The sequence below is a fragment of the Branchiostoma lanceolatum genome, chromosome 6 (genome assembly GCF_035083965.1).
Source record: "Branchiostoma lanceolatum isolate klBraLanc5 chromosome 6, klBraLanc5.hap2, whole genome shotgun sequence".
NCBI classification, from domain to species: domain Eukaryota; kingdom Metazoa; phylum Chordata; class Leptocardii; order Amphioxiformes; family Branchiostomatidae; genus Branchiostoma; species Branchiostoma lanceolatum.
The window spans coordinates 15,332,176-15,359,885 of record NC_089727.1 but is presented as its reverse complement, the minus strand read 5'-3'; the positions used below and the strand labels follow the sequence as shown (position 1 = coordinate 15,359,885).

At 40.4% G+C, this 27,710-nt stretch overlaps 1 protein-coding gene across 11 annotated transcripts in view; it reads right to left on the bottom strand.

The window, feature by feature from the left end:
* Positions 1-27,710, bottom strand: part of LOC136436808 (neurobeachin-like) — a 159,315-nt gene that overhangs the window by 89,639 nt on the left and 41,966 nt on the right. For 3 of the 11 annotated variants that reach the window (XM_066431140.1, XM_066431145.1, XM_066431141.1), the window contains exons 14-38: positions 27,117-27,225; positions 26,233-26,385; positions 23,646-23,814; positions 22,760-22,839; positions 22,279-22,374; positions 21,690-21,787; positions 20,936-21,028; positions 20,281-20,389; positions 19,641-19,722; positions 18,945-19,068; positions 16,938-17,130; positions 16,428-16,521; positions 14,341-16,021; positions 13,765-13,918; positions 13,106-13,286; positions 12,451-12,590; positions 11,805-11,897; positions 8,493-8,630; positions 7,762-7,980; positions 6,788-7,375; positions 5,988-6,125; positions 5,152-5,323; positions 4,077-4,208; positions 2,942-3,094; positions 2,344-2,405 (exon numbers count right to left, since the gene is read on the bottom strand). In XM_066431140.1, the coding sequence (XP_066287237.1) occupies positions 2,344-2,405; positions 2,942-3,094; positions 4,077-4,208; positions 5,152-5,323; positions 5,988-6,125; positions 6,788-7,375; positions 7,762-7,980; positions 8,493-8,630; positions 11,805-11,897; positions 12,451-12,590; positions 13,106-13,286; positions 13,765-13,918; positions 14,341-16,021; positions 16,428-16,521; positions 16,938-17,130; positions 18,945-19,068; positions 19,641-19,722; positions 20,281-20,389; positions 20,936-21,028; positions 21,690-21,787; positions 22,279-22,374; positions 22,760-22,839; positions 23,646-23,814; positions 26,233-26,385; positions 27,117-27,225 (5,251 nt within the window). The remainder of the gene's footprint in view (positions 1-2,343; positions 2,406-2,941; positions 3,095-4,076; positions 4,209-5,151; positions 5,324-5,987; positions 6,126-6,787; positions 7,376-7,761; positions 7,981-8,492; positions 8,631-11,804; positions 11,898-12,450; positions 12,591-13,105; positions 13,287-13,764; positions 13,919-14,340; positions 16,022-16,427; positions 16,522-16,937; positions 17,131-18,944; positions 19,069-19,640; positions 19,723-20,280; positions 20,390-20,935; positions 21,029-21,689; positions 21,788-22,278; positions 22,375-22,759; positions 22,840-23,645; positions 23,815-26,232; positions 26,386-27,116; positions 27,226-27,710) is intronic. The other 8 variants (XM_066431144.1, XM_066431150.1, XM_066431142.1 and 5 more) reach the window with 7 other exon arrangements.

Sequence of the window (27,710 nt, the reverse complement as noted above, 5' to 3'; positions counted from 1 at the left end):
ATCCTATTGGAAACAATAGACATTATGAGGGTTTTGGAAAACAAACTCTAGGTTCTAGGTATATTACTAATATGGGAATTACAAAAGCCAGAGCAGAGTTATGTCTCTGCAATAGCAGTTTCATGGCTGTCCATCAGAAAAACAGTCCACCCCTACACATGTGTACATTCTTATCTTTACTGTCCGCTAAACCAAAACATCTGTTACACCTAGAGGTCTGACACACATTTTGCTACTATTCACGACTCCTTTGAAACGTAAACTTTATGGATTTGCGCAGAGAAACAGGACAAGTTTCTAGTTTACAGTCGACCCTGCAGGGGAACAGGTGCCGCTGTAAATAACGTAGTGTTGTCTTTAAAAACATCTGTGACTAACATCGGTAAGTAATATGGGATTTCCCAACATTTACTGTCGCCATTTCATCCGAGGATGTTATGGTCTTTGGGGGTTCAAAGCAGTTCCAGGATGCAACTGGCAGCGAGAAACCTTGATAATGAGTGCCTTACGGGAGGGAGGCTTGTTTGTGCCAATAACCGAGTCCATCACTCATGGGTTAATGGATCTGATTGGGCGCTCCGTGTGATTCTAATTTGATATGGAAAAGCTATTCCAGCTACGGGCAAGATTCAGTCAAAACCGCCACGCCTCGCAGTAAAATTTTGCGTTTGCAGACGATTTCCAGGTAATGTCTATCACTGAGCGGAAGGGTAATGTACGGCTGGTTCAGATGGCGTACGCAATGGCTGGAAGAGCTGATTGGACGGAGTAGGAAGAATGGAATGCTGTCGTTAATTAGATACAGGCAGAAAGCCAGACACAGGTTCAGTTCGCCCACGTACAAATGGCGCCAGTGACGGCAGCGAGACTGCCGCTTTGGCAAACCGAAATCACCGGGTTGGTCGGGTCATACACACAGGAATTTGAATACGTGCAATTGCGTCTGACGTGTTAACATTTTTGATATCCAAGGCGTGGTCCAGACGCTGTTTCCGTTCTCCTACGAACAACGAGTACATTGTCAAGTGACTGCAGCATCAAGACTGCTTTGGCAAACCAAAATTGCTGGTTCATCGGGGTTGTACGTGCAAGTATTTAGATATGCACAATTCCGTCTGAAACATTTTGCACTGGCCAATGTCTTTGTTCAAGAGAAGAGCTAGAATATTAATCTTTCTCAAAACTACATGCAGAATTGTTGGCCCTCATTATGAGTGAATGTTCGTAAAATCTCGGTGTACAAAACAGCTTGTACCTTTTAGAAGCTGTACAGTTTTTGGGTATAATGAGTAGGTTATTTTTGATTGCCCATAATTTGATTGATGAGCGCTGTCTCCTGTCACAAATTCAAATGCCATCCATCTTTATAATCTTATCAAAGGATGCCTGGATATTAGTGGTCTGTGCAGTTGTTTTTCCATAACAAAACTGTATGACGGAACCTCTGAAATTCAGAAAACAGTAACTTGTCGTTCCCGCTGTTATGCATTTCCCTCCATATTTTCCCATCAATAGGGCGTGATCTGTTTGAACAAGATGGCCGCCATGTTTGCGTGGCAGTGTCTCCGACACATCATATCCAGTTAAAGAGCACAACCTTTCAATTGGCACTCCACTGACAACGCATCAGAACATCAAACGCAGACTTCTTTAATCTGAACCTAAGATGGACATTAAATGTGATATTTGAGCACCTAGATAACGCAATTTTGACAGTTGACAGTCGGTGTTGAGTGTTTCTGTTCAAAATGCCTAACTGATTCTCAATGCCTAACTACGTCTTCCTACGACAAACACAGTTAGGTACAATCTGGACTTCAGATTGCATACTTGTGTTTAACTCCTCAAACGGACAAATCATTGGTATCGTGGTTCTCACTAGCTAATACACTGATTTCTGTTAAAACATCAGTACGATAAAAACTGCCAGCAAATCATCCTCAGGCCACACCGATTTAATTTCTTGGTTAGCGGATTTTTATTTTCCAAAAAAAAAAACATTTTAGAAAAAAAAAATCACGAAAACAGAAGGCTGGCCCAGCCTTCTGTTTTCATGATTTTTTTTTCCTAATTTTTTATTTTTTTTGGAAAATAAAAATCCGTTAAACAAGAAATTAAATTGGTGTGGCCTCAGCCATGAATTTAATGCCACAGCCTGCCAGACGGGACTCACACTTCATCAAGAGGCTATGTACACCACCTGTTGAACTTTGAGAGAACTGCAGATGCACCCACCAGGTGGACCAACATTGCAATACACTGACCAGACTTGAAAGAAAACTGTACCTTTTACCTAAAATACAATGTAGTAGCATAGTAATTTCTGCTAGCTTGACAACTTACCTGTGAACACAGCATCATGACGAGTTCCACTACGGATGTGCTGGACTTCATGCACACCAGACCTGCACAAGAGGAGAAAGGGTGCATTACAGCTGTGGAGATGTAGAGGGCGCTAGTGCACCAAGAGTACTGACTGAAGAACATTTTGCAGTTGAAAGAATATTCCTGACAGCCAGACTCTGGTTACTATATTCAACATGCTACATGTAAATATACCACATTTGTAATTGATTTGTAAGTTTTATCTAACACTTCTTTTTTCCCGTTTCTCATCCAATGATCTTCATCTGACCTTTAGCACACTGAAGTAGCCATTTGGCACCCCATTCTCTATTGTTGTTTACAAAGTTAGGCAGCAGGGAGAAGGTTGAAAATGTATAGAAGCCAAAAAAACTCAATGCTGTGTTTGAGACAGATATTTTCCCAACTTAGATCCAAATATCTAGTTCCCTGAATTACATATGATAGAAATTGATTGATTGAATGAACTTAATTGCTCAACAATCGTTCATGGCACAATGTATGGCACTAAATTAACAACACTATAATACAGATTGAGGTATAGAAGTTTATGAATCTGTGGCTAGTGTCAGTCTACCTTCAATGAGCAGCTCCTGTCCGTGGCTCCCCACGAGTGTCCTGGACAGAAACTGGGCGAAGTCCAGGAAGATTTCCCTCAGCAGGGGTGCCACTGTCTCCAGCGACCGCTCCAGCTTGGACGTCACCGTGTCGTTATGCCTCTCAGGGAAACCTGATGTAACAAACATCTTATCATGTCTTATGGAATTTTAAGAGACAGTTCAACTTCTACAACTAGATACGGACATCCATTACTCTCCTTTGAAGAAGAGACTGAATATTGTCTTTAAATATTGCTTACTTATCTTATTGAATTGTTTGAAAATAATTAAAATAATTCTAACATGAATTTTCTTATCATCCTCTATTCCAGCTACCTTTCTGTGAATAATGTTAGGTCTAGATATCATCTAACAAAAATGGTGGATGATATTGTCACAGTTAGACTTCATTCAAACATGACAGAATTAGGTCTTACTGAATTCTTGGTTGAACTTGACACAACACTACATGTAAGTACAAATACTTTTGTATGGTCAACTTGATTTCTACAGATAATAAGTAATAATGCTTGGGAACTCTCCTGCAAATGGAGCACAAGTCGTGTATTAGTTACCCTTAAAGTGTTAATGACACCAAATCTATAACAAGGATACTGGTAGTATCATTTACTAAAAAATCATACTTCCAGCTCTTGATTTTTGCTGCCAGGTCAGCAGATTAAAAGTTGACTGTACCTGAGGCTGTGATGATGTCAACCAAAGCAATATTAGGGACCAATAAATGGAAATAAAAAAATGCTGAAATCTTTATTGTAGTGACACTTACTAACACTGTCTAGCACATTTGTGTAAAAACTTCATACTTTGAGCATTTTCAAACCGTGCAAAAACATGCCACACGGTGATCCCCTTAGTTTCGCGAGCCTACAAAAACCCCAGCGACAATTTTTAGTGAGTTCTCACATTACAACAAAGTCATATTTTTGCATCATGAACGTCACTTTACATTGTGATAGCATTGTTTGAACTAATCGTGTATAGAAATGACTAAATAAATTGACTTTCAAAGTCCGATTTTTGGGCCCTAATATTGCTTGGGTTGTCTTTAATGTGAGGTACATATTGTATATCTGAGTACGGTCATCTTTGTACCTGAGTGGAAGCTGTGAGGCCTGGGCAGCCCAGAGCCAGGCCCAAACCCAGACGGTGTGGACTGGGACCGGGTCCTCATGCCTCCTGCCACGCCCGTCTGAGGGGGCGGTCTGGGGATCACCACTGCTTGGTCTGAAATAAAGGTATTCCAGGTTTTTCATGACTTGTAGGTCCAATATTACAATACAGAAATCATCTATCAAACCACAATGTTATGATTGTACAACCATTATCATCATCATCTGGTCATGAAAGTCTCACAGTTCTTAAAAAATCTGCAATATTCATCTTAAGACAACAGACATGTCCAATATTACAATACAGAAATCATCTATCAAACCACAATGTTATGCTTGTAGTACAACATTATCATCATCAGCTGGTCATGAAAGTCTCACAATTCTAAAAAATCTGCAATATTCATCTTAAGACAACAGACATGAAAATAGATATGAGCATGTAAACTGTAAATGATAAAGGTAAATAAAAGTTTATCATAACACAGCTTTGATGCAAAAGAGGCAGTTAGATACATCCATCCAATCACTGTTCATGGTAAGCTTCCAAGTTTACATGTAGGTCTAAGGATTACCAAAAACTTTTTGCAGGATAAATTTAAACAAATCTCTTCTCTTTGGATTAAGTATCATTCTAACTGATCTTTTTTTGTGTGCAGTGATTCTATAAATTCCAGTGCTCATAACTTCAACCTATCTTTCTTTACCGTGCTCTTCATAAAATTCCCATATACTTAAGTACCTTATAACATTCTTAAGAGGAACCCCTTGTCTAAACTATGTGCAAGAAACAATGATTATCACAGTTGATTAGTCAGCAAGATGCAGATGTTACAACTGAACCAAGAACTGACAGACCAATAGAAAGGCCGAATACTTTAACTTTAATCTGAACTCATCATCTTAAATTCGGATTACTCCGGAGAGGTATACATGTACAAGATAAAATTATTCTAGTACTACTATTCATGTGATGTCTACAACAAAACAAAAGTGTGATGAGCTGGTGAGAAGAGAAAGTAAGAGGAAAGTAAAAATGATTGGATGGGGCGCGTCACCTGCTGATTCAGTCTTACTTGAACTGATGCCGTTTGTGTTCATGACTGGCGGCTCGTGCCTAACGATGCTCCTGTCAAAGGAGTTCCACTTCACAGGCTTGGTGTTGACCGCAGGTTTTGTGTAGGCTTCTTCTGTCACCTCGTACACCACAGATGTGGGGCTGTACTGTGCCTAGAAAGAGAAAAGATAGTCAATATATCATCTTCAATCTCTCTTGCATACTGTAAATGCATTTAAGTTCACGTGGGTTTTGTTTTGCGGTAAGGGGAAAATGGAGTGTTTGCGGTAGTTTTCAGTTTGCGGCAGTGCTATAGTAACATACTGCTACAGTATTGGACAAAAATATTCGCAGTGGCTTTAAGTGAAAAGTCGCTGCGTAAACCGCGAACATAAAACCACTGCGAACATTTCTGCATTTACAGTACTTGAGGAATCTTTAAGTTGCAAGGAATAAATTTATAATCAGGATTCTTTTATTTCCCTGTTTATCCAAAAATTATCTAAATCTCATCAGACCCATTCAATTTTTGTATCATTATACTGGTATATTTCTTGATACAAAAAGAAAAGTTCCCAATGAAATAGAAAAAATAATTTGCCTGAAGACAATTTGTCAACCCAAATGATCAAAACAAAGAACTTATTCCAATAAGAGATGCTTGAACAGTTTAATTGTACCCATTCAGTACTGCAATAGCATCCCAAAAAGTAGGTAGTCTCTGTCTGTAAAACAATCACGGAGAAGGGACGTGCAGATTGTGTGCATTGGTCAAGAGCTTCCAGAACAAATCACCCCCTGATGTTGACCTTGATCAGCTGTTCCTGCCCGTGTTACCTGTATGACCTCCTCGTCGGGTTTGTCGTCCTGTTCTGCGGACATGGCCTTTAGTTTCCGTAGCAACGCGGCCACGTGTGACGGGGTCGGCAGGGAGTCCTCCTCCTCTTTTTTCTCATCTACACACTCTGTTTTCACCTACATTATGCAGTGGTTAAAGCAAAGGGAGAGAAGAGAAGATAGAAGGAAGGATGGATGGAACTATAGTGGCTACAAGACAATGGTGTAAGGACTGTGTGTTGATTTTCAACACAATAGTATCTTTTTTCAGAACTGTCATTCCATACTAAGCTGTTTTAAAAAACTTAATTGCTTTTAGGCTGAAACATATTTACTGAAATCTTGATTTCTTTTTAAACAATTGAAATATGAAGCATCCTTCAAGCAGAATTCAACTAAAAGTTGGACTAAAAGTTATTTTCTGTATTTGAAGTACCAGTAATAACAATGGCAATTACACTTTTGGGGTACTTTTAATTTTTTAACCTGAATTTCATAATGGTATGATAATAAAGACATCACAAAAATACAGATGACTCGTTTTGTTTTTAAAAGATATATAATTTGCTCAATCTTAAAACAATCACATCACAGAAACATTGAATCCAAAAAAAATTTGTGAAAAAAACCTGGCATTATAAAATGAAGGACAAATTCTAACCTGCCTGTAGGTTAGAATCACAAGGACTTACAAACACAAACACCCAAAAGAAAAGAAAAAAGACTGAAACTGAGTAAAGCCCCAACCAACAACATAAGCAAAGCAATAGTAAACCACCACCTGGGAAAAAAATGCTTACCTCCGTGGCAGTAACAGGTGCTGCTGCCCCCTGTTCTTCAAGTGGTATCTCCTCAAACTTGTCTTCTTTAACAGGCAATGGTTGGTCTTGTACCTCCTCAGTTGTTACTGTTGTTTCAGACTTGACTTCTGTTGGCTGGATTGGTGGCTCTGTTGGTTTTGGACTTTCTTTGTTATCCTCCTTCTTCTTGTCTTGTGTGACTTGCGTTACATCTTTTGGTGTATCGTCTTCCAGCATGTTCTCCTTGGCGAGTAGCGTTTGCGTGTTTTCACTGGTGAAAACATTAGTTTCGAAATCCGGTCCCTCGTACTGTGATTCTGGGCTTGGGCGGGTTTCTAGGACACTGGGTGAAATTTCTTGTTTTGTGCTTGTAGCTGTTCCTGCTGTATCTTTTGCACTTTCTGAATCATTTTTTGCATTTGCTGATGGTTGTTCTGGTGCTGCAGCTACATCTTTTACCTCTGCTGTTTTCTTTATTGCATCATTCTTCTGTTCTAATCTGCTGTTCTCCTTTGTGTTGGCTGCTGCTGATGTTGCCCCTCCCTCAGGAGCTGCCCCCACCTTCCCAGCAGTGGATCCTTCCATAACCTGTCAAAGTCAAAAGAACTTTATTAGCATGTGGCAGACAATCAGAAGTATTAATCATCGCTAATTTACACAGCACATTCGTTTAAAAAATTCATACTTTTCAAAAGAGACGACTTTGAAATCACAGAAAACAAGTATACAGTTACAAACATTAGATAAGTACAATATGAGTCATTAAAAAACATAGATCATATAATAAGACAACTTGTAATCAATACGAAGATATTCAACTTATTTGTGAAAGAGATTTGTTGTGGAGCAGCGTTGCTTGGTAAATACGAGATCTTTTTAGTCTCTCTAATCTACATTTTGGCAGCAAAAGATGGTTATGGTTACGTAGTGTCCTAGCTATGGGAGAGAGTGAGTGAGTGAATGTCCTTTCACACCTGGTGGTTTGCAGCGTGCATTGCTCTCCAGCTGGCGTTGCTGAAGTTCGCGGGCTGTCCCGTTGGCGAGTTGACCGCGCTGCGAGTGCGACGGTAGGGCTCGGACGGAGACAGGTCGGGATGCGTGGGTTCTAGGATGTCGCGATATTTTGACACCATAAGGACAGAGATGAAATACACCACCGCCAGGCAGAGGAACTGGGCTTGCTTGCTATCCTCCTGAAGATAGAAATAGGAAAACACATTATTTCCAGATTGGTAATCACAGTATTTTGACCATGCTATTTATCATAATTATGTGAACTGAACTTGAGGTGGTAGTTTTGTAGAATTGTATTTTTTGTAGAATAGTAGTTTTTGTTCCTTCCAGTTTTCATGCTGTCTAGCCTGTCCTTGGTGCTGAATATCTCTCACACGGATACATACTTTTTAATTATCTTTCTTTCTTTATTTCGGGTATAAAAAATTAATTAGGCATCAGAATGGTAAAGACAACAGTTCTACCTTGAAGCTCTCTCCTAAATTCAAAAACAATGCAGCTGCCTTTGAACTATTTTGCATCTTTCAAGATTTTGCTAGAAAAAGGTTGTTGTGAAATAGTACACAATTTTCTTAGTTGACACTACAATCATCAGACACATATTACAAGTGTTCAATGAACTCTCCTGAGTACTTGCATTCAACATTTCCTATTTTTGAACACAAATAAAAAAACAATCGCTTCAACTCACGACGTCTCGATACACCACAGCCCGTAGCCTGTTGATGTCCATGTCTTGTAGCAGTCGCTCTGGGTCCGTCACCATGGAGACGACGCCCGGCAACCCCGACATATTCTCCACCAGGTTCTGCACAGCCAAATTTGTAGGCTAAGCAGGCGTGTAGAGTTAAAGGGAGACACTCAGAGAGAGACAGGAGAAGACAGAGAAGTACGATAGACAAGGCATTACAAGTGAGACATGGAAGTTTGAGTGAAAGGTAGTCATGAGTCTTACAACACATGTAGGCTGCATCAATTTCGTTTGTTGTTCTCAGATCTTTTAAAAATATTAAACATGGAGTGCAAGGGCGATATCTATGCCTTGATGCACTCAGTTTTAAAGAGTGAATACAGTCAGATCCAAGATTCTTCACAGACTCCTTTTGTCCATTTGCATGTCTCTATCTTAAATTGGTGCAGCCTTACAAAGGTATAAGAAGTCCAGAGTCAGAAGAGTTAGAGGATTGGTTGCATAACAGACTGAAAGATGAACAGATAAAGACACTGAATCCAAGAGAGATCAAGTTGATTACAGGGGTTTTAAAACAACAAGACCAACAAATGCCTTTCAGACAAACAAGAGCTACAAATGTCTTTAGAAACATAATATGACTTTAACCATTTTCATGCAGAGTACTGAATGGAAGCATAGGCTCCCCCTAGGGGTGGATACCGGTTCGCTGGACCTGATTCAGACCTTTATAACATCCAAGAACCGAGTCCAAAAAACCTGAAAGCCAAAACCTGAGTCCAAAAAAACCTAAACAAAGTACAAATATATTTTTCTATTTTGTTTGATTAAAAGTGTTTTGAGTCTCCCCTCTGACAAAAAAGGCATTAAAGATAAGTGCAACATTCAAATATCAGACACTGGTTTATCTTAAAAGTCTTCTCACCAAGAAACTTTTATAGTCATGCGTCAGTATTAATTCCCTATGCTTGATATTGGTCTAATGAAACAAAACATCAACTGCACAGGATCAGGTCCAGGTTTAGGTCCGGACCTGAACCTAAACCTCTGGACCTAAACTTGGACTTGGACCTTATTAAGCCGAACCGGTATCCACCCCTAGCTCCCCCTCATGATGAAAGTGGTTAAGCAAACATTGTAATGTAGTGACAACCCCCCTACTCTAAGACATGACAAGGCAAGAAGTTTTATGTTTTAAGGACATTAATGGAGAAATTAGAAAACACTAAAAACTTTTTGGCTGAACAAAATAATCTTCTTAAAGCAATACCGAAAGAATGGAAAGCAAAATTAATTCAATACTCTAACCAACTAAGTGAATTTGAACCTAACTCAACACAAATTGGATTACTTCATGACAAATTTGTACCTGTAGAAAAGGCAACATCTAAAACCATTTATAGTCACTTGAATAATCAGATATTCAGAGAAAGAAAAAGTATTGATAGTTGGGGAGAATTGTTGAATGTTATTATTTTAGATAAAAATCTAGTGTGGAAAAATATAACTGTAGACATTAAAGAAAATAAGCTAAGAGAATTTAACTTCAAACTTTTGCACCAAATTCTACCCTGTAAATCTAAACTGAATAAATGGAAAATAAAAGATCAGAAAGGTGAAGTATACAGCCCTACTTGTGAGAAATGTAATGTAGAGGAGACATATGTACACATGTTTATAGAATGTAAAAGACTTGAAAATTTTTGGCAGAAGATAGAGAATGTACTGTCTCAGAAGGTGAGTAGGATAAAGGTTGACAAGTTGATGGTTTTTCTAGGCTACAGATATGGGTCAAAGGTCAATAATTTTGTAAACAATGTTGTAACCTTAGCCAAATTTGCGATTTTTAGATCATGGGTAAAATATAAAGACAATGAATTGGATTTTATGAGAGATGACATTTTTGCTACTTTCCTCTGGGACCTTAAAATGACACGCATGTATGGAATTGTATTTATTGAATGTAAAGCTGTAAAGTGATCATGATTGTAACTGTGATTGTTGTGTTGGTTAACTCTTTGTTTTTGAGTCTGTTACTCGCTTGGTGTGAGTGTTATTTGTGGAAATGTCAATCAACTGATGTTTTTGTGTATGTAGATCTGGTGTAAGTTGTTTATTGTACCCAAGAATGTTATTGTGCTCTTGTATGTGTAGGGATGATGTCTTTTGTAAACCTGGCGTTGTCTATATTAGAATGTTGTAATCTCTTTGTTTTGTAAGGCTGGTGTTGTAACAGTAAGTATTGTAGCCTGATTTTGTAAATTTGTAACGTTTGTTTTTTAATGTATTTCCCTGTTGCTTTTTTTTCGTTGTTGTGATTCATGATATTTGTGTATCTGTACTGATGCTTCAATGTTTCTGTTGTTTGTCTATATACGCTTGTTCTCACTTCTTTTTCTATATGATGTAGTTGTTTGATATAATGCTAATGTACTTTTTGTTTTATTGTGCCTGTATAATGGTTATTATGATTGGAATGTGTAAAGTGTGTAATGTTTTACATGTTGTTATGTTTCATATATAAATGTATTTTGTAAACTTTTGTAAAATTTGTACTAAAAGCAAACGATTTTGTCTTATATTCAAAACACAGGGAAGGAAAACCCTGCACAGAAACCCAGGGATGACATCCCTGCACAAAAGTCCTAGGGAAGAAACCCTAGCACAGAAAATCCAGGGGGGATGAAACACCCCTGTCAAAAAAGTCCTAGGGAGCACACCCTAGCCAAAAAAGCCAGTGGGAATGACCCCTGTAGATATATGTAACTAGGGAGCACACCCTAGCGAAAAAAAGCCAGTGGGAATGGCCCCTGCAACAATATGTAACTGTGTTTATTTGTGGAATTGTAAATGTGTATGTTGTTATGTTATGTACTTATGAATGTTCGAATAAAAAAAATGAAAAAAAAAAAAAAAAAAAAAAAAAAAAAAAAAGAAGTTTTATGTCTGTATAGGAAAGGACATATCACAACAACAGACTGAGGAAAATACATGATCAATTACCACACCTTTTTAGACACAGAGTGAAAAAAAGTATGACACCTTTTAAACGTATTTGAAATGCATAGTGCACAGTCAGGAAAATGTGACCAAAAATATCTCTAACTGATGAGAAAATATAACCATCCATAACAGATGTGGGACATGCCATGGACCTAAATTAAAGTTTTTTAGGAAAAGACAACTAACAAACTACCATGCATAAAGAGCTGAAAGCTTTGGACATACAATGTAGAAAGGCAGAGTGGAGAGATTGTATTTGTTAATCAAGAGTGTTATTTGTTGAAGGAGAGACTGGAAAAGGGGACATACATGATTGTTGGGGCCCTGTGGATTGAGAAACTGAAAGTTGGTGGGACTGAACTCTGAGAATGGAGCAGAGGGGTCCCTGGCAGTGCCGGCACCCTGGAGTGACATACACTGACAAATCAACATCCTCAACACATCTGGCTGCTATGCAAATTATGACAGGCTTCTAAGGCATTGTAATAAGAGCAAATCTCATTGGTCAGCATGTTCCGAAAATTGTCATGACTGGCAGACATTGACAACGACGTACATCGAGATGCTTGTTTGACATGAGCATATAGTGGCAATGAGATGCATATTTGGTGCTGACGTTACATCATTGTAAAAAAATGACAAAAAGTGGAAATCCTTTGCCAAGATGAACAGGGCCATTGATGAAACATGGTGAAATGTAAGGTTAGTTGTGGAATGTTGTTAGTGAACAAATGAGCATATTAGTACAGGCACACGTACTTGAAACAAGGACAGAGACGTAAAGAAAGAATACAGCAATACAAAGATACAAACACTGCATGAAATGTGCCTGATCAAAATGCTTGTCAGATTAACACACCCCAATTTCCAAAAGTTCTATCCGATTTACTGCAAAGATATTTGTTGAATACAAAAATTTCCAAACACCAGCATGATGTACATATCGCAACCAAACCTTAGCGATTTCCTGAGCTCCACGCAGGAGGGACTGTAGGTTCTTCTCCCTCAGATCAGCGGCAGCGATGGTGGCCCCGTTGGCAGATGGTTTCTCCTTCTGACGACACTCCAGCACGTTCCTCACCGCACAACAGCAGACTGGATACAACAATCATGATCAGTCAGTCTATCTCATATATGATAAATTTATTGCACAACAATTGTACAAGGTACAAAGTATGGCATCTATTGGTACAGAACTACAGTTCAATAAGGCTAATCTACCTAATACAAAAGTGTATAGTATGGGTTGAGAATGGGCTTTTACAATCAATGGAGGAAGTTCTAACATCTGGACATTCTTAGATATATTTTCCTATGTATACAATGTAGAGGTTGTCACATGTCAATATATATCTAAATTTGCTATTCAAGTCCCTTCCAAAAGATGGGTGCAGCCCCAACGGAGATACCCTTCCCATTTGAACCAGGAGGGTCGCAATACGGTAGAGGCCATACGGAAAATATTTATAGCTAAATATAATCAAAATCACGGTACCATTCATCTCCCAGTTACCAACTAATCAGAACCAGGAGCTCAACTGTGAGTCTGCTACTACATGTAGTTGAGCTACAGTGGAGGGAATGATCCTCTAGAAAAGAGAAGAGCTTACTGATGCGGAGGCATTGCCTGAGGATGCCTCCTGATGACATGTTCTTCTCGACCTCCAGCTCAGCAAAACTCAGCGAGCTGGCGAACACCAGCACATCCACCAGGTTCATCAGACGGTGGACGAACGATATCGCAGCCTCGATGGTCAGGCCCTGGGATGGCTCAATCACATCCAGCTCATACTGGTAAACACAAGAAGGTGGATGTCAGGTTTGAAGGAATGTATCATAAGAAGATTATCTACCTATATTACATTAACGTGTACGGTTATATAAAAATACATAGAATAATGATGATTACTCTATAGAAAGATAGAAGGAGAAGAGGCCGTCCATACTTTACATTAAAGAGCCTTATTGAGTTGAAAACTTGTTTAATGGGAAAGACTCGACTGAAATAATGTACAATAGAGAATACTGGAAGCTAAACTTTGTGTACTCTCCAACTTGTTAAAAGTATGCTACATGATGATGATGAAACTGATACTAGCTTTGGTTAGATAGCTGGTTGCTTCAAATTGCTCACACTTATTATCCCTTTCTCTCTCTCTCTCTCTGTGAAATACTGTCTTGAAAAAAAGCTAGCCTTCTTTTAGTCACCTTTCTGCTGCAAGACATGTTCAACAGCTAGGACCACACACAAGAAGTTGTTACAACTTACAGAAGGTGAGGTAGCAGAAGCCAGCAGTGGCAGGATGCCCCCGCAGGCGATGATGAGGTTGTCACACAGCTGGGACACAAGGTGGATGGTGTTGTGCACAAAGATGGCGTTCTCACTGGAGTTGACAAAGTCTATCACTGTCTTGGAGCTGTGGCTGGAAAAAAAAATATGCGCAGGTATTAACATATGGGAACGTATTTTATCTGGGTCCAAAACAGCAAAGATCTCCTTTACCTTCTAGGTGTGATGAATGGCAAAGCAATGTCTTGTATCAAAAAAATTATATGTAAATCTTTGTTTCTCTACATACATGTACATGTATACAAAGTATGATATCCTTGTAAGGGTAATGCAAGCTTGAACGTAATGACTATATGTAAAGCAACAAAAACATTCTGTATATGCAATATCAACAACTCAAAGCACATTACCGTAATTGCTATAAAGATTACTTGTACTGTATTTGTAATTTCTGTGAGTTAAGGATGCTAAGTACCCAGAGAATTGACAACTACATGTATATGTAGATTATCCTCTAATTCCAAAATTAATCAACTGGACATCACTGTTAGTTACCTCCTCCACACTTGAATGTCTGTCTCCAGAGAGAACAGCAGGTCGGACAGCAGCCGTTGGTGCATAGGTGACCAGGAGAATTCTGGGATACGGAACATGCTGGTTCGTGGCCCCGGGCTGAACTGTTGTCCCGGGGATCCCTGGGATTTCTGCGACCCAGTCCCCGAGGCAGGGCTCGTGGGCTGCTGCGATGGAGACACTGTAGCTTCTGCTTGAGTGCCTGCAGTGGATGCTGCAGTGGATGCTGCAGATGCTGCAGTGGATGCTGCAGTAGAAGCTGCTGTAGTGGCAGCTGCTGCAGTAGTGGTGGCAGAAGCTAGAGAAGTGGTAACTGCTGCAGTAGCAGTAGTAGCTGCAGATGGAGCTGAACTAGCTGTAGTTTTGCCTTCCTCACTAGAGGGAGCTGCTTCTGCTCCATTGGTTTCTGCAGGTGTGGCTGCAGTTTTTGCTTCTGTGCTAGAGGGAGCTTCTTCTACAGCAGGTGCACTCTGTGGCTTAGGACCATCAGCAGAAGCCTCTACTGATGAGTTCCCTTCATTTTTAGCATTGTCATTACTGTTCTCTGCTTCTGATTTCACCTCCTCTGTCTTAGCACCAGTATCTGCTACAGTAGCCTCCTTAGCTTGCTCTGTAGAATTCTTATCATTTACGTTACTAATAGGGCTAGCTGCAACTGTTTCCTCTTTGGTCCTGACTTCTTCTGAGGGAGGTTTTTCATTGCTTATGGCACTAGTGTCAACCCCTTCCTGCACTGTGTCTGACACCACTGGGGGTTCTGATGTGGTTTCCACACTGACCTTGGGCTCTGTAACACCTTCTACCTGGTCGTCTGCTACACCTGACTGTTCTGTAGTTCCGTTTTCTGCCACACCATCCACTTTATCAATTGCACTTTTGTCTTGCATAGCTTTGTCAGAAATCTTCTCGCTACCACGGCTTTGTTTCAATGCAGCTGCAACTTCCTTCGCGACATCTTCCGTGGACAGCTCCTCCAAGTTCTTCCCTGAAAGCCAGTCCGTCTCCGTGGTCGCTAACCTTGCCACCACGTTGTCTATGACGGAGTTCAGGAAAGACGCCGCTTCCTTATTTGCTGGAGCCTTGGTGGCCTTATTGTCCTCTGCTGGCAAGTTCTGTGGCTCTGGTTTGCTACTGACTCCACTTCCTTGACTTCCCGACCCTGCTATGCTTTGAGATAGAGTTATGATGCCTTTTTGTACAGGGCTAACTGGGCTAACGTCCCCATTAACAAGAACGTTTTCATTGCTACTATTTATTGACTGGGTGGCTGAGACCACTGTGCTTGCTTGAACTTTTGCTACTTCTGCTGTGCTGTCATTGGTTGCAGCTGCTTTGTCACTGGCTATTTCTGTTTCATTAGATGATTTGGTGCCTATTTCACTGGGTTGTTCTATTCTCCCATTTGTAGCTGCATCTTTTTTGTCAGTGCAGTCAACATTTGCAGTGACTCCATTTGTTGTCCCACCCACGTCATTGGCCTGAATATTGCTCCCCTCTGTGTTGCCATCTGCAGTTATGGATTTTGAGCTAGAGGGAGCTGCTGCACTACTATCAGCAGGTGCCTGTTGGTCTGCCTTCCCAGAACTGCTGGTCTTTGGAAAGGAAGTCACAATTCTCACTGGGCTGACACCTGGGGGTGTGCCAGTCCCTTTCTCAGACATAGCTATGAAGAAAAAACAAAGAAGATGAAAAATTACACGTCTATAACAAGTAATAACAGTCAAACAAATTACTGATACTTTGAGGTTGAAGCAAACTATCAGCATTGGTCCAGCAATGCATCAATAAGAAAGAGTCTATTACACTGCACGAAATCCAATCTTTAAGGGTACCTTAAAGCATATGAAAAGATAGCAGCTATTCATACCTTATGAGCAAACTATCATAATCTTTACGAATGCTTTAAGGTATGCTTAAAGATTGGATTATGTGCAGTGTAACTTCATCGACTTCCAAAATGTGATTATCTTGCCCATCACTATTGCCATGATTACATTCGTCAGTGTTCTACATACAATGCACATGTACAGGTAAAGGCAGAAATCCCATATCAAGTGGAACATACACACCTGATATGCTTCTGACTTCTCCATGCTCCAGATCAAACTTCTGGTACTGCTCATAGGCTTTGGCCAGCTGGTTTTTGTGGTTCTCAAATGACACCTGTAGTAGAGTAAAATACATAACATGTTTATAAAAGAAACCATACCTTTTTGTGTATGTGAATCTATAGAGGTTGACTGTATTACAGATTTTTCACACTTTCCCTTAGATCCTTTTAACCACTTCTAAAAGGGTAGACTGGAGGAACAGGCAGCTCATAGTTAAAACAAAAGAAATCAAAAATGTATATCCCTCTATACCTTATACATCTTCACAGTGAGTACAGATTGTTTCTTAATGGAAAGACTTCTAAAACATGTAATTTTCCCTGTCATTTTTTCATAAAACACCCTTGAAATCTATCTCCACTAGCTTTATGTAATATGTAAGACTAGTTCTAACAGTAGCACAATCATGTACATCTGTACCTTGGAATGTGTGATAGGTTCTAACAGTATCACAGGCATATTCTGTACCTTGGAATGTGCGATAGCGAGTGTGTCGACCCATACACGCCAGCCTCCGTACTCGTACTTCATGGCGTGGTACAGCAGCATGCGGAACAGGGAGTACACCATCTCTGTCACCTTCTGTTCATCCTTGTTGGCGGGGTGGATGTAACACAGGGAGAACATCCAGTCCTGCCACACTGAACACTGCAGCAGGGTCCTGCAACCAAAAACACAACAGCTAGTAAGTATAACACAGGGAGAACATCCAGTCCTGCCACACTGAACACTGCAGCAGGGTCCTACAACAAAAATACAACAGCTAGTAAGTATAACACAGGGAGAACATCCAGTCCTGCCACACTGAGCACTGCAGCAGGGTCCTGCAACCAAAATACAACAGCTAGTAAGTATAACACAGGGAGAACATCCAGTCCTGCCACACTGAACACTGCAGCAGGGTCCTGCAACCAAAAACACAACAGCTAGTAAGTATAACACAGGGAGAACATCCAGTCCTGCCACACTGAACACAGCAGCAGGGCCCTGCAACCAAAATACAACAGCTAGTAAGTATAACACAGGGAGAACATCCAGTCCTGCCACACTGAACACTGCAGCAGGGTCCTGCAACCAAAATACAACAGCTAGTAAGTATAACACAGGGAGAACATCCAGTCCTGCCACACTGAGCACTGCAGCAGGGTCCTGCAACCAAAATACAACAGCTAGTAAGTATAACACAGGGAGAACATCCAGTCCTGCCACACTGAGCACTGCAGCAGGGTCCTGCAACCAAAATACAACAGCTAGTAAGTATAACACAGGGAGAACATCCAGTCCTGCCACACTGAGCACTGCAGCAGGGTCCTGCAACCAAAATACAACAGCTAGTAAGTATAACACAGGGAGAACATCCAGTCCTGCCACACTGAGCACTGCAGCAGGGTCCTGCAACCAAAATACAACAGCTAGTAAGTATAACACAGGGAGAACATCCAGTCCTGCCACACTGAGCACTGCAGCAGGGTCCTGCAACCAAAATACAACAGCTAGTAAGTATAACACAGGGAGAACATCCAGTCCTGCCACACTGAGCACTGCAGCAGGGTCCTGCAACCAAAATACAACAGCTAGTAAGTATAACACAGGGAGAACATCCAGTCCTGCCACACTGAGCACTGCAGCAGGGTCCTGCAACCAAAATACAACAGCTAGTAAGTATAACACAGGGAGAACATCCAGTCCTGCCACACTGAACACTGCAGCAGGGTCCTGCAACCAAAATACAACAGCTAGTAAGTATAACACAGGGAGAACATCCAGTCCTGCCACACTGAACACTGCAGCAGGGTCCTGCAACCAAAATACAACAGCTAGTAAGTATAACACAGGGAGAACATCCAGTCCTGCCACACTGAACACTGCAGCAGGGTCCTACAACCAAAATACAACAGCTAGTAAGTATAACACAGGGAGAACATGCCACACCGAACACTGCAGCAGGGTCCTACAACCAACATAGAACAACTGAGAAGCTTGCATGAAACATGCTGGTGTGTTACACCAAAGGGTAATTATAACAGTTATACAGAAACAGATGTTGTTTTGATTTAGGTAGGGGTAGGGGGTAGGTTTCGAATGTTTGCATATCTTTTCTTCTATCGTTCTGCAGTTTTTCTGTGCAGTATAGTTCATAGGTGTGCAAATCTCTTGGCGCAATTTTCAGTTTCTTTTTCACAAAATCCCCTGATATTCCCTGGTTAATCCATATCAGGATAGACGAGGAAAAATGTACAATTCTGTCATACTAATAACAACAGAAGAGTTCTATCAAGAAACAGAAGACTGAACTTCAATGATAACATGAAATTCTACATAATTCATAACATCAGACATAACATATTTTTCTACACTACTAAATTTCTTTTTAACTTGGCTTATCTTTGCTGACAAATATTAAAGGAATAGTCTGTCAATACAATCCTACACGACGTCAAAATGACTGATTTATTGTGACATGTCTGTTCCTACCGTCTGTTCTCCCTGCTGTTGTTGAAGAGTTTGATCATGTCGGACAGGAAAAGTTTCTTCACTTCCAGAACCTTCTCCGTGGCTCGGGAGTTCTTAATGAGCCGTGCCACCACCTGCATAATCACTGTACACAACATGACACACATCAATATCTAGGACAAGTTAATTTCTTCAAATTGTATTATTGAGATTAATAAAAGTTTTTGCAACAAAAAGTAGCTTCAAAATAAGTAAAAGCGGTTCACCAGAACATACATTAAAACAACTTCTTTCAGGGATATGATAACTTCAAAATACCTTCAAACATACAAAGTTGTCATCTATCATAAGTCAGCTTGAAAATTTCTTCCCTTTCCCCCTGCTAAGGTAGCCTTTTGTACCAAACCTGCCATGGTTGCAGGCTTCGGCGGCAGGAAGAAGGCAAAGTGTTTGGAATAAAATACAACATTTTCAAAAGAAACAAGCGAACTGACCAGCATAACCCCCATTAACATTAATCCGCCGGGTTACAAAAATCCGCCACATTGAAAAATAGTGAGCTTGAGAGATCTGTAGTGCAGCATCCCCCAGGTATGCACAGTTAAGATATACAGGAGTGCATCATACCGGGGACGTTGGGTTGGAGGTAGTTTGGAGATATTTTTTCAGGGTGGTAGAATTATGTACCCTGGTAAATTTAAAGTAGATGTCACATACTTGGGTTGTGTACCCTACAGGAGGAGTCCGGCTCTGGGTGGGGCACATGTAACACCTGTGTGCACACCTGTTCTGTCAGGATCTGTCAGGAACAAACACAAACATGTCACCATGGCAACTAGTTCGTACATGACACTACAGACTAAGTTAGGGCTTAAGTTTTTGATAGTACCAGTGTCATATCAACATTTAAGAAATCTCAGCAACTTGTCTTCACTACTGCAGCATTAATTTGAATTAATACAGGAAGGTACAGACTACAATGTAGTAACTAAAATGAAAAGTTTTCTGACTACTGCTCAATCTTGAAAATGGAACGGACTATCAGATTTCATATGTTGCATTTCAGATACACCAAGACCATTCACACAATGCAAAACTTACTCAAACAATTGGATAAGTTTTGCAAATAATCAGACATTTCAGATAGCATCCACTATCTTTTGTCAGTGACATCCTCTATCTTTCATTGGTCACTGGAGAAAGATAGCAGAATGCTATCTGATACATCTGAACATTTACAAAACTTATCAAATTCCTTGAGAAAAAATTAAAATTTGTATTGTGTATCTTATTACCAAGATGTCTAATCTTCAATGTCAACGACATTACAAGGAATCTTACAATGAATGATACGTACCTCATACAGAGCATTATATGTAGTCATACTGAGTGTGTCTGTGTGTAACATCAGTCTGTCCCCCAGCAGGGTGAAGAGGCTGTGGGCCTGCATCAACTCATTCTTTCTCCTGTACAAAAAACAATAGGTTCATGTTGATATCAACTAAAGTATGTAGATTACATGTGTCAATGGCAATCATGATGGGCTGTCATTACAACCCATTGTTGTACCCTGGTGCTTAAGGTGTATAACATTGGACATACCGTCCCTGCCCTTGGTACTGAAGTTATATCACATTAACTACATCATCCCCGTCCTTGAGACTGAAGGTGCATCACACTGAAATTACCATCCCTGTCCTTGGTGCTGAAGGTGCATCATACTGAAAACACCATCCCTGTCCTTGGTGCTGAAGGTGCATCACACTGAAAATACCATCCCTGTCCATGGTGCTGAAGGTATATCACACTGAACATACCATCCCTGTCCTTGGTGCTGAAGGTATATCACACTGAAAATAACATCCTTGTCCTTGGTGCTGAAGGTATATCACACTGAAAATAACATCCCTATCCCTGAAGGTCTTTCATACTGAACACACTATTCCTGTCCCTGGTGCTGAAACTATACAGGCATCTGAATATGTACTACTAGAGACAAGGTAATGCCTTACTTTGCATTGGTGTTCTTCAGGAAGTATCCCATGACTTTCAGGGCCTGTACCCGGATGCCTTCACTAGCTGATGCCAGAAGCTTGAAGATTACCCTAAAAGAGGGACAAAAATCTATGAGCAACTAGTCTACAAAATATACAAGTCATAGACACTGTACTAAAACATGATTGATATTCCATTCTGTTACTGAGTAAAATACATCATTTCCAAAAATGCGATATTATCAATCTTCAATGTCTTTCCAAATGTCTATCTTCATATTGAATTTGTCATTAAGTTTGGTTAACCTCCTTTAAGATAAGTTCACCGGGTTACATAAATCCACCACTTAAGAAAACAATGGGTTTGAGAAATCTCTAGTGCAGCATCCCCCAGGTATGCACTGTTTGGATATACAGGTGTGCATTATACTGGAGGACGCTGGGTTGGAGATCTGTTTGGACGTATCTTTTCAGGGTGACGGAATTATGTACCCTGGTGGAATTATGTGAGTAGATGTTAGGTGCGTCAACTTCATAGATTGTGAAAGTATTGTACTGTAAATCTCTTTGATATAGCGGCAGGAAAATATAGCGTTTTGTGGAAAATGTAGTAGGTCACGGCACTTGATTTTAACGGTGGGAACAAACATTACTGTCTCAAATATTAGTGATCAAATATTTGCGATAATGAAATTTTAGCGGTTGACCAATGACCGCTTAATGAGCTAAAATTAAGTTGCAGTTAACAAATCAAGAATTACAGTATGTTTACCTAACACCATTCCTCTTGTCAAAGGCGGGGATCAAGGATGTGGGATGTTCAGACATGAGCGCCACCAGCAGCTGCAGGATGTCATGCAGGTTCTCATCCTGGGGAAACACGTTCATGTCAAGGGTCAAATGTCAAGGGTCAAATGTCGAGGGTTAAGTGTCAAGGGACAAATGAACGAACGAACTACAGGGATTTTCACTAACCATGCTATATATCTGTAAGAAATGTACCTCAATGACAGCAGATGGCCAAGATTACTGTTAAATCTCATTTTGATTCTACAAGTACAAAATGTAACTTTTCCAATGGAAAACATTCAAGATCATGTTATTATCTACATGTATGCTCACTCAATTTTCCCTGGCGACAAGTGAATATACTAAGTATGTGTAACTGTTACTGGAATGAAAGAATGTACATTGTCAACTGTGGTATGTACCATGCATTTTTATCTAGTAGTGTGAATGTATACTTTCATGTTTAGTGGTCTTAACAGTCACATAAACATACATTGAAGTCAAGCTACGGATAGAACTGTTCATATATTCCAGTTTTCAGATCTATACCATTTAGGACAACATGACTTTACCTCATGCATAGTGAGCAGGTAGTTGAGAATGGCTTGGAGTTCATCTTCGTCCACTCCTTGATCCTGAATGGGCAAGGGCAAGGGAGACGGGTGCTTCTGAAAATCGTAGGGAAACTTTAGGAGCAGGAAGAGGTCTCACAAGGAGACCTGAGCAAGCAGTAAGGCATGACGGTACTACAGAAATGACATGGCACAATGTCTCACAGTCACAGAATGTTTACATACAGAATGGTCTTAGAGAAAAAGACATGTCTACAAGCAAGCAGCAAGAATTGAACTTGAGATTCAACAGCTTTAGAACAGAACAGAACAGAACAGAAACCAAGATTTGTACCTATACTTCATGTAGGTAATTCAGAAGGAAGATTAATTTTATTCCTTTGAATGTGCAATTCTTATGTCAATAAAACATAAGATACAAAAATATTTTCACAAACTGTAAGTTCTAAATAATTATCAAGTTTTCATTCTTCTTCCTTACCTTAAGTATCAGCTGTTTCATGAAAAGTAACATGAAGGCTCGGAGAGATTTCACTTCATTCTGTGTGGGCCTGGGGCCATCTGGAAATGAAGCAGCAGGCATAAGTCAGGGCTCAAAATGAAATACTGCATCCATCTGCAGGTCAGTGCAGGTAAAATTGTATTTCTAATGTCAACCTGCAAGAGTCCATACACTGGGTACACATTTAACTGAGAGTGAAAGGTATGAGAGAGCCGTGATGCAATTGAACATAATATTTATCTTTGCCGAGAAGATTATGTTTTCGGTTACTCCAGCTGTTGAGTGGGTCTATATGTATGTCAAGAGCATAACTCGAGAAACCTTTGATGAATCTTCATGATTTTTGGTAGGTGTGTAGTGGTTGTGCAATTAAAGGTCAAGTTCAAAAATTATTTACCTGGCGTTTTTCAACAGTACTGCAGTGGAATTTGCATGTTTGTGTGTTTGCATGAAGGCAAAAAAAGTGACGGAAACATTGATGGATCTACTGATTTTTTGTAGGTGCATAGCGGTTGTGCGAACGGAGGTCAAGTTCGGAAATGGTTTACCTGGCGTTTTCCTACCGTTGTGCAGCGAGATGTGTGTGTTTCTGTGTTTGTATGTCGCCAAGATAACTCGAGAATCTGTTGATGGTTCTGTATAATATTCAGCGGATGGGTAGGGTTTACGAAAAGGAAGGTCAAGTTTGATAATGGGCCTTCTAGCGGGTACCTAAGGTAGCTTCAAAATTTGGGGTCATATTTTCTGAAAGTGCTATGGTCATGATTTTTGTGTGGTAGATAGTTCATGCCACAGGAAGTAAGTTGTGTAAGTTGTGGAACTCTAGTTATGATATATTATTAGAATAGATTTGTAAGACACTGACCCATCCCCTTGGGTGAAATGCCGCTCCTGTCCTGCGGGTTGACCACCCAGTAGAAGTGCTTGAGCGTGTGCATCAGCTGCAGTACCGTGCTGACCCGCCGGATGTTGTTGTAGATGTTGGCTGATTGGACAAACTCCGTGGCCAGGTACGTGTACAGGGCCATCTGGACCTACAACAGTGCATTATCATATACTGTAAATGCAGAAATGTTTGCGGTGGTTTTATGTTCGTGAACTCTTTGCTCCAAACTTAAAAACACCGTGAAAAGTGTTTATATTATGTGACTGCAGTGCTACTATTGTTTCAAACGTAAACTTAAAACCACCGCGAACACTCCATTTCCTCTCTACCGCAAAATTAAATCCCCTCGAACTTAAATGCATTCACAGGAGGTTAGATAAACATCAATCTATCATACTGTGTGTACGATTGTAACTCTTTACCCATTCATGTAATTGGCTTAGCTGCTCAAGACTTACAGCCAGGGCTACCAACTTGACAGTGTAATCATCATGTCAGCTGGTTGTTAGAACCATTTGGAAATGAAGCTGGAAATTTACTCTATTGCACCTGTATGTATTTAGCAATATTGCTATGCTTGCCATTAATGAGGAGTGATTCTTATGCACATAATACAATGAGCTTCAACATGAGAAGTGATGGCAGTTGAATGGGTACAGGAATTATTTCATACAGACTGCACACATTACTTAATACTTTAATTAGGGGGCTCTGCATAGCATTTACCTGACATGTGCATTTCTCCAATACCACATTACAACAAAGGCGAACAGTGTTACTGTTATTTCTTTTGTACCTTTACCAAGACAAGGCCAAAATTCACAACCACTCTCCACAAAGGAAAACTTCACTTCCATACAACTTTAGCAATGCCACAATACATCACTGTTTTCCAAGTGTTTCCCTTTCTCCATAAGAGGTGACTTGGCATATCTTCGCACTACCAGGAGGCCTATAGGACAGGCCATTAGCTCTTGGGCCTGACCCAAATGTCTGCCAAACGTACTACGTTACCTAATGGTGCTGCAGCGGTATTGATCTGCAGGGGAAGGTCATGTGCTAGAGGTACTGTATAACCTCTAGCTATGGCAAGATGGAGCACATACTCAGAAAATGACAGTCGTAAAAACCGTGGGCAGAGGTCCAGAAAAGCACCTTAGCTATTGTCTCACGTAATGTGGCTTGAGGTCATATAAGCCAAGCTTCACTAGTACTGCGAGGCAAAGGTAAAAAAGCACTTCAGTAATTGTTTCCAACAATGTGGAATGATTTCATTTCAAACTAAGCTTCCCTACGTATGGTTAGAAGTCTTCTACAGTCAGGGCATTATCAATTTATTTTCATGTTCGGCAGTAACATAAGATGTAGCCCCAAAGAACAGTATTGTACACTCCAATCAATACTACATTGTACGCTCCAGAAAAATGAAAGTATAGACATGATCTGTGCTGCTTATGATAATGTGTACATTAAAGGGAAAAAATGCCCTAGTGTGATATTTCCTGAGGAAAGGGACAAAAAAAATGAACTTCGAAGTATATTCCAAGTGTTTTTGTCATATGCTGACTGCCCCGGTTTCCCCTGACAAAAGAAGTCTCCTGTAGTGTGGAAAAGTAATGGATTAATCGTACAAATGGCACCCGTGAGACCTGTATGCCTCAGGCTTCTGTCACAAATTGATGGCTCTTGCCTCAAACCTATCTACCTCACACCTCCAGGGTGAACGCAACCTTCGGCACGGTACCGACCAACCAACTCCGATACGCAGCGAATTGGCGCTGTCTTGTGAACCGTGGAAGGAAGGTCAGCACAAAGGGGACTCCTCAAGTCTTGGCATTGACAACATAATGGTGCCTTTAATGGTATTTCTGCCGCTAGACTCCAGAAAGGTGACATGCATACCAACAACCTGAAACAGGTATCTGTCAAGCTAAAAGGCTGTCTGGAGCAAAGTGGAAACATGCCTTCTTATAGATTTTCACACATGGCTTTGGGAACAGTATTGATGGTAACATGATTTTGCAGCCTGCTGTATTGGCTCAGGCTTTATACCTGTTTGGGTGGTCCTTATTCTAAGACTGGTAAGAAATCGTTGTTACCAAAGGCTCTGCAGTCAGTAGGCATCATGGTATTGCCCTTGAATGTTGCTAGTAACCTCCATTCACCATAGACAGTCATACACAGGCACACCTCATAAACCTTTAAGACACTAAATTTTTCAATGAAAAGCTGAAAACTTGTCACCAAAACTTCATTGATGTACATAATATACATTGCTACTCTGTGTATTTCCATAAATTTGTAACATAGTTATCATACACTCAGCCTGCAAATTCACACCATGTTATTCCATGTCGAAGGTCTACCCCCAGGAATCATTGAAAAGTGCCAGTAGACATGTATATCCTGTTGAACTAAACTAAACTAAACTAAACTAAACTAAACCAAACTAAACCAAACTATTAACTAAACTAAACTAAACTAAACCAAACTATTAACTAAACTAAACTAAACCAAACCAAACCAAATCATACAGTTTAACCCTCCACAACAAACATACATGTACCTTGGCAGGTGTGTATATCCAGATGGTGGGGTTAAAGAGGATGTGGTCCAGCAGGTTTCGCAGGAGCGGCCCACCTGTCGGCAGGGAGGCCAGGTACTTGGCCAGCTGGAGAAAACTGTCCAGCACTTGGATGGTGATGTGCTTGCGGGTTGCCTGTGGTAGAGAAATGCATGTATGTGTTATGCAAAGTAACAGTTACTAAAAAAAAACTGGTAACTCCAGTTCCTCGTCCAGTCACTGAAGACAGACAGCGAGATGCTGTCTGAAACGTCTGACTTGTGACTTTAACAATTCTATTCAGTTGCTTCAATGACTGTTACTTTGCATATCTTATTACCTGGATGTCTAACCTTCATCAACGTATTATGTAAGGGTTAGTTTAGCTATCATATCTTGTTGAAGCTTTTGTACAGAATATCTTCCTTTTGTGCAAGTCTTTCAATAGTCTAAGTAAGACCTTCTTTCCAATCTATGCGGCGTTGGGCGAAAACGAGAGTCAAACAGCAAAACAATGTACTTAACAATGTTATAACATTTACACATGAAAATGCCCTTGGTTTCGCCAAAGGCACTGGCATTTGGAAAGGGATCTATTGGTTTGCACATACAGTTAAATTTGAATTCTGAAGATCCATCACAACTGTCACAGAAATTTCACTTTACTTGCACTGTCACTCTCCGACAAACAATACAAAATGATGGGAAGAAACTTAGACTAAATTCACATGAAGAAATGGCAGTAGCGGCACAAAACCAGACCATTTGGAGAGAGAAAGTATGCAACAAAGTTACAGGAGGATCTAAGGTCTTAGGTCTAAGGTCTAAGGTGCACGGCTTGTCATTGTAGGATGATAATGAAATGTTACATTTGCAAAATACTTCACCTTCTCCAGTAGATATCCTATGACCAGGAAGCCTTTAGCCTGGATCATCTGCTGCTGGGTCCGCACGGAACTCTGCAGGAGGTCAGACAGCAGGCCCAGCAGCATGGAACTGTGGGCAATGGGGGAGGGGGCATCATTAATCGTTAAAAAAAACTGGTTTCCACTGTGCAGCACATACATGTATCAGGTCTGAAATTATACAAAACCTTCTGGATAAAAAGTGTCACGATTTACATTGAACTACCCCATAAGCAACAGCCAATAAAATGGTTATAAGCGTATTAATAGCAGTGTTTTAAGTCAAAATGTATTAGGTAGGTAGGTAGGTAGTCAACGTGGTTACGTGCGACGTGTTTACGTGCGACGTGCACCGTCGGGGTTATACCGCCCCTTGCGGGGTGACATACCCTTTCGTTGGCTGATACAAGACGACGATGCGCCAGGTCCATACAAGCAAAATGTATGGTACTGATATAATGTTTGTTACTGTTACAAGTTATCCTTACTGTTTTAATCTGTATCATGATCAGCAAACGTTAGTAAAACAGTACATAGAGGATTGTGCACAACCTTGCAAGTGTTGCAGAAATGATG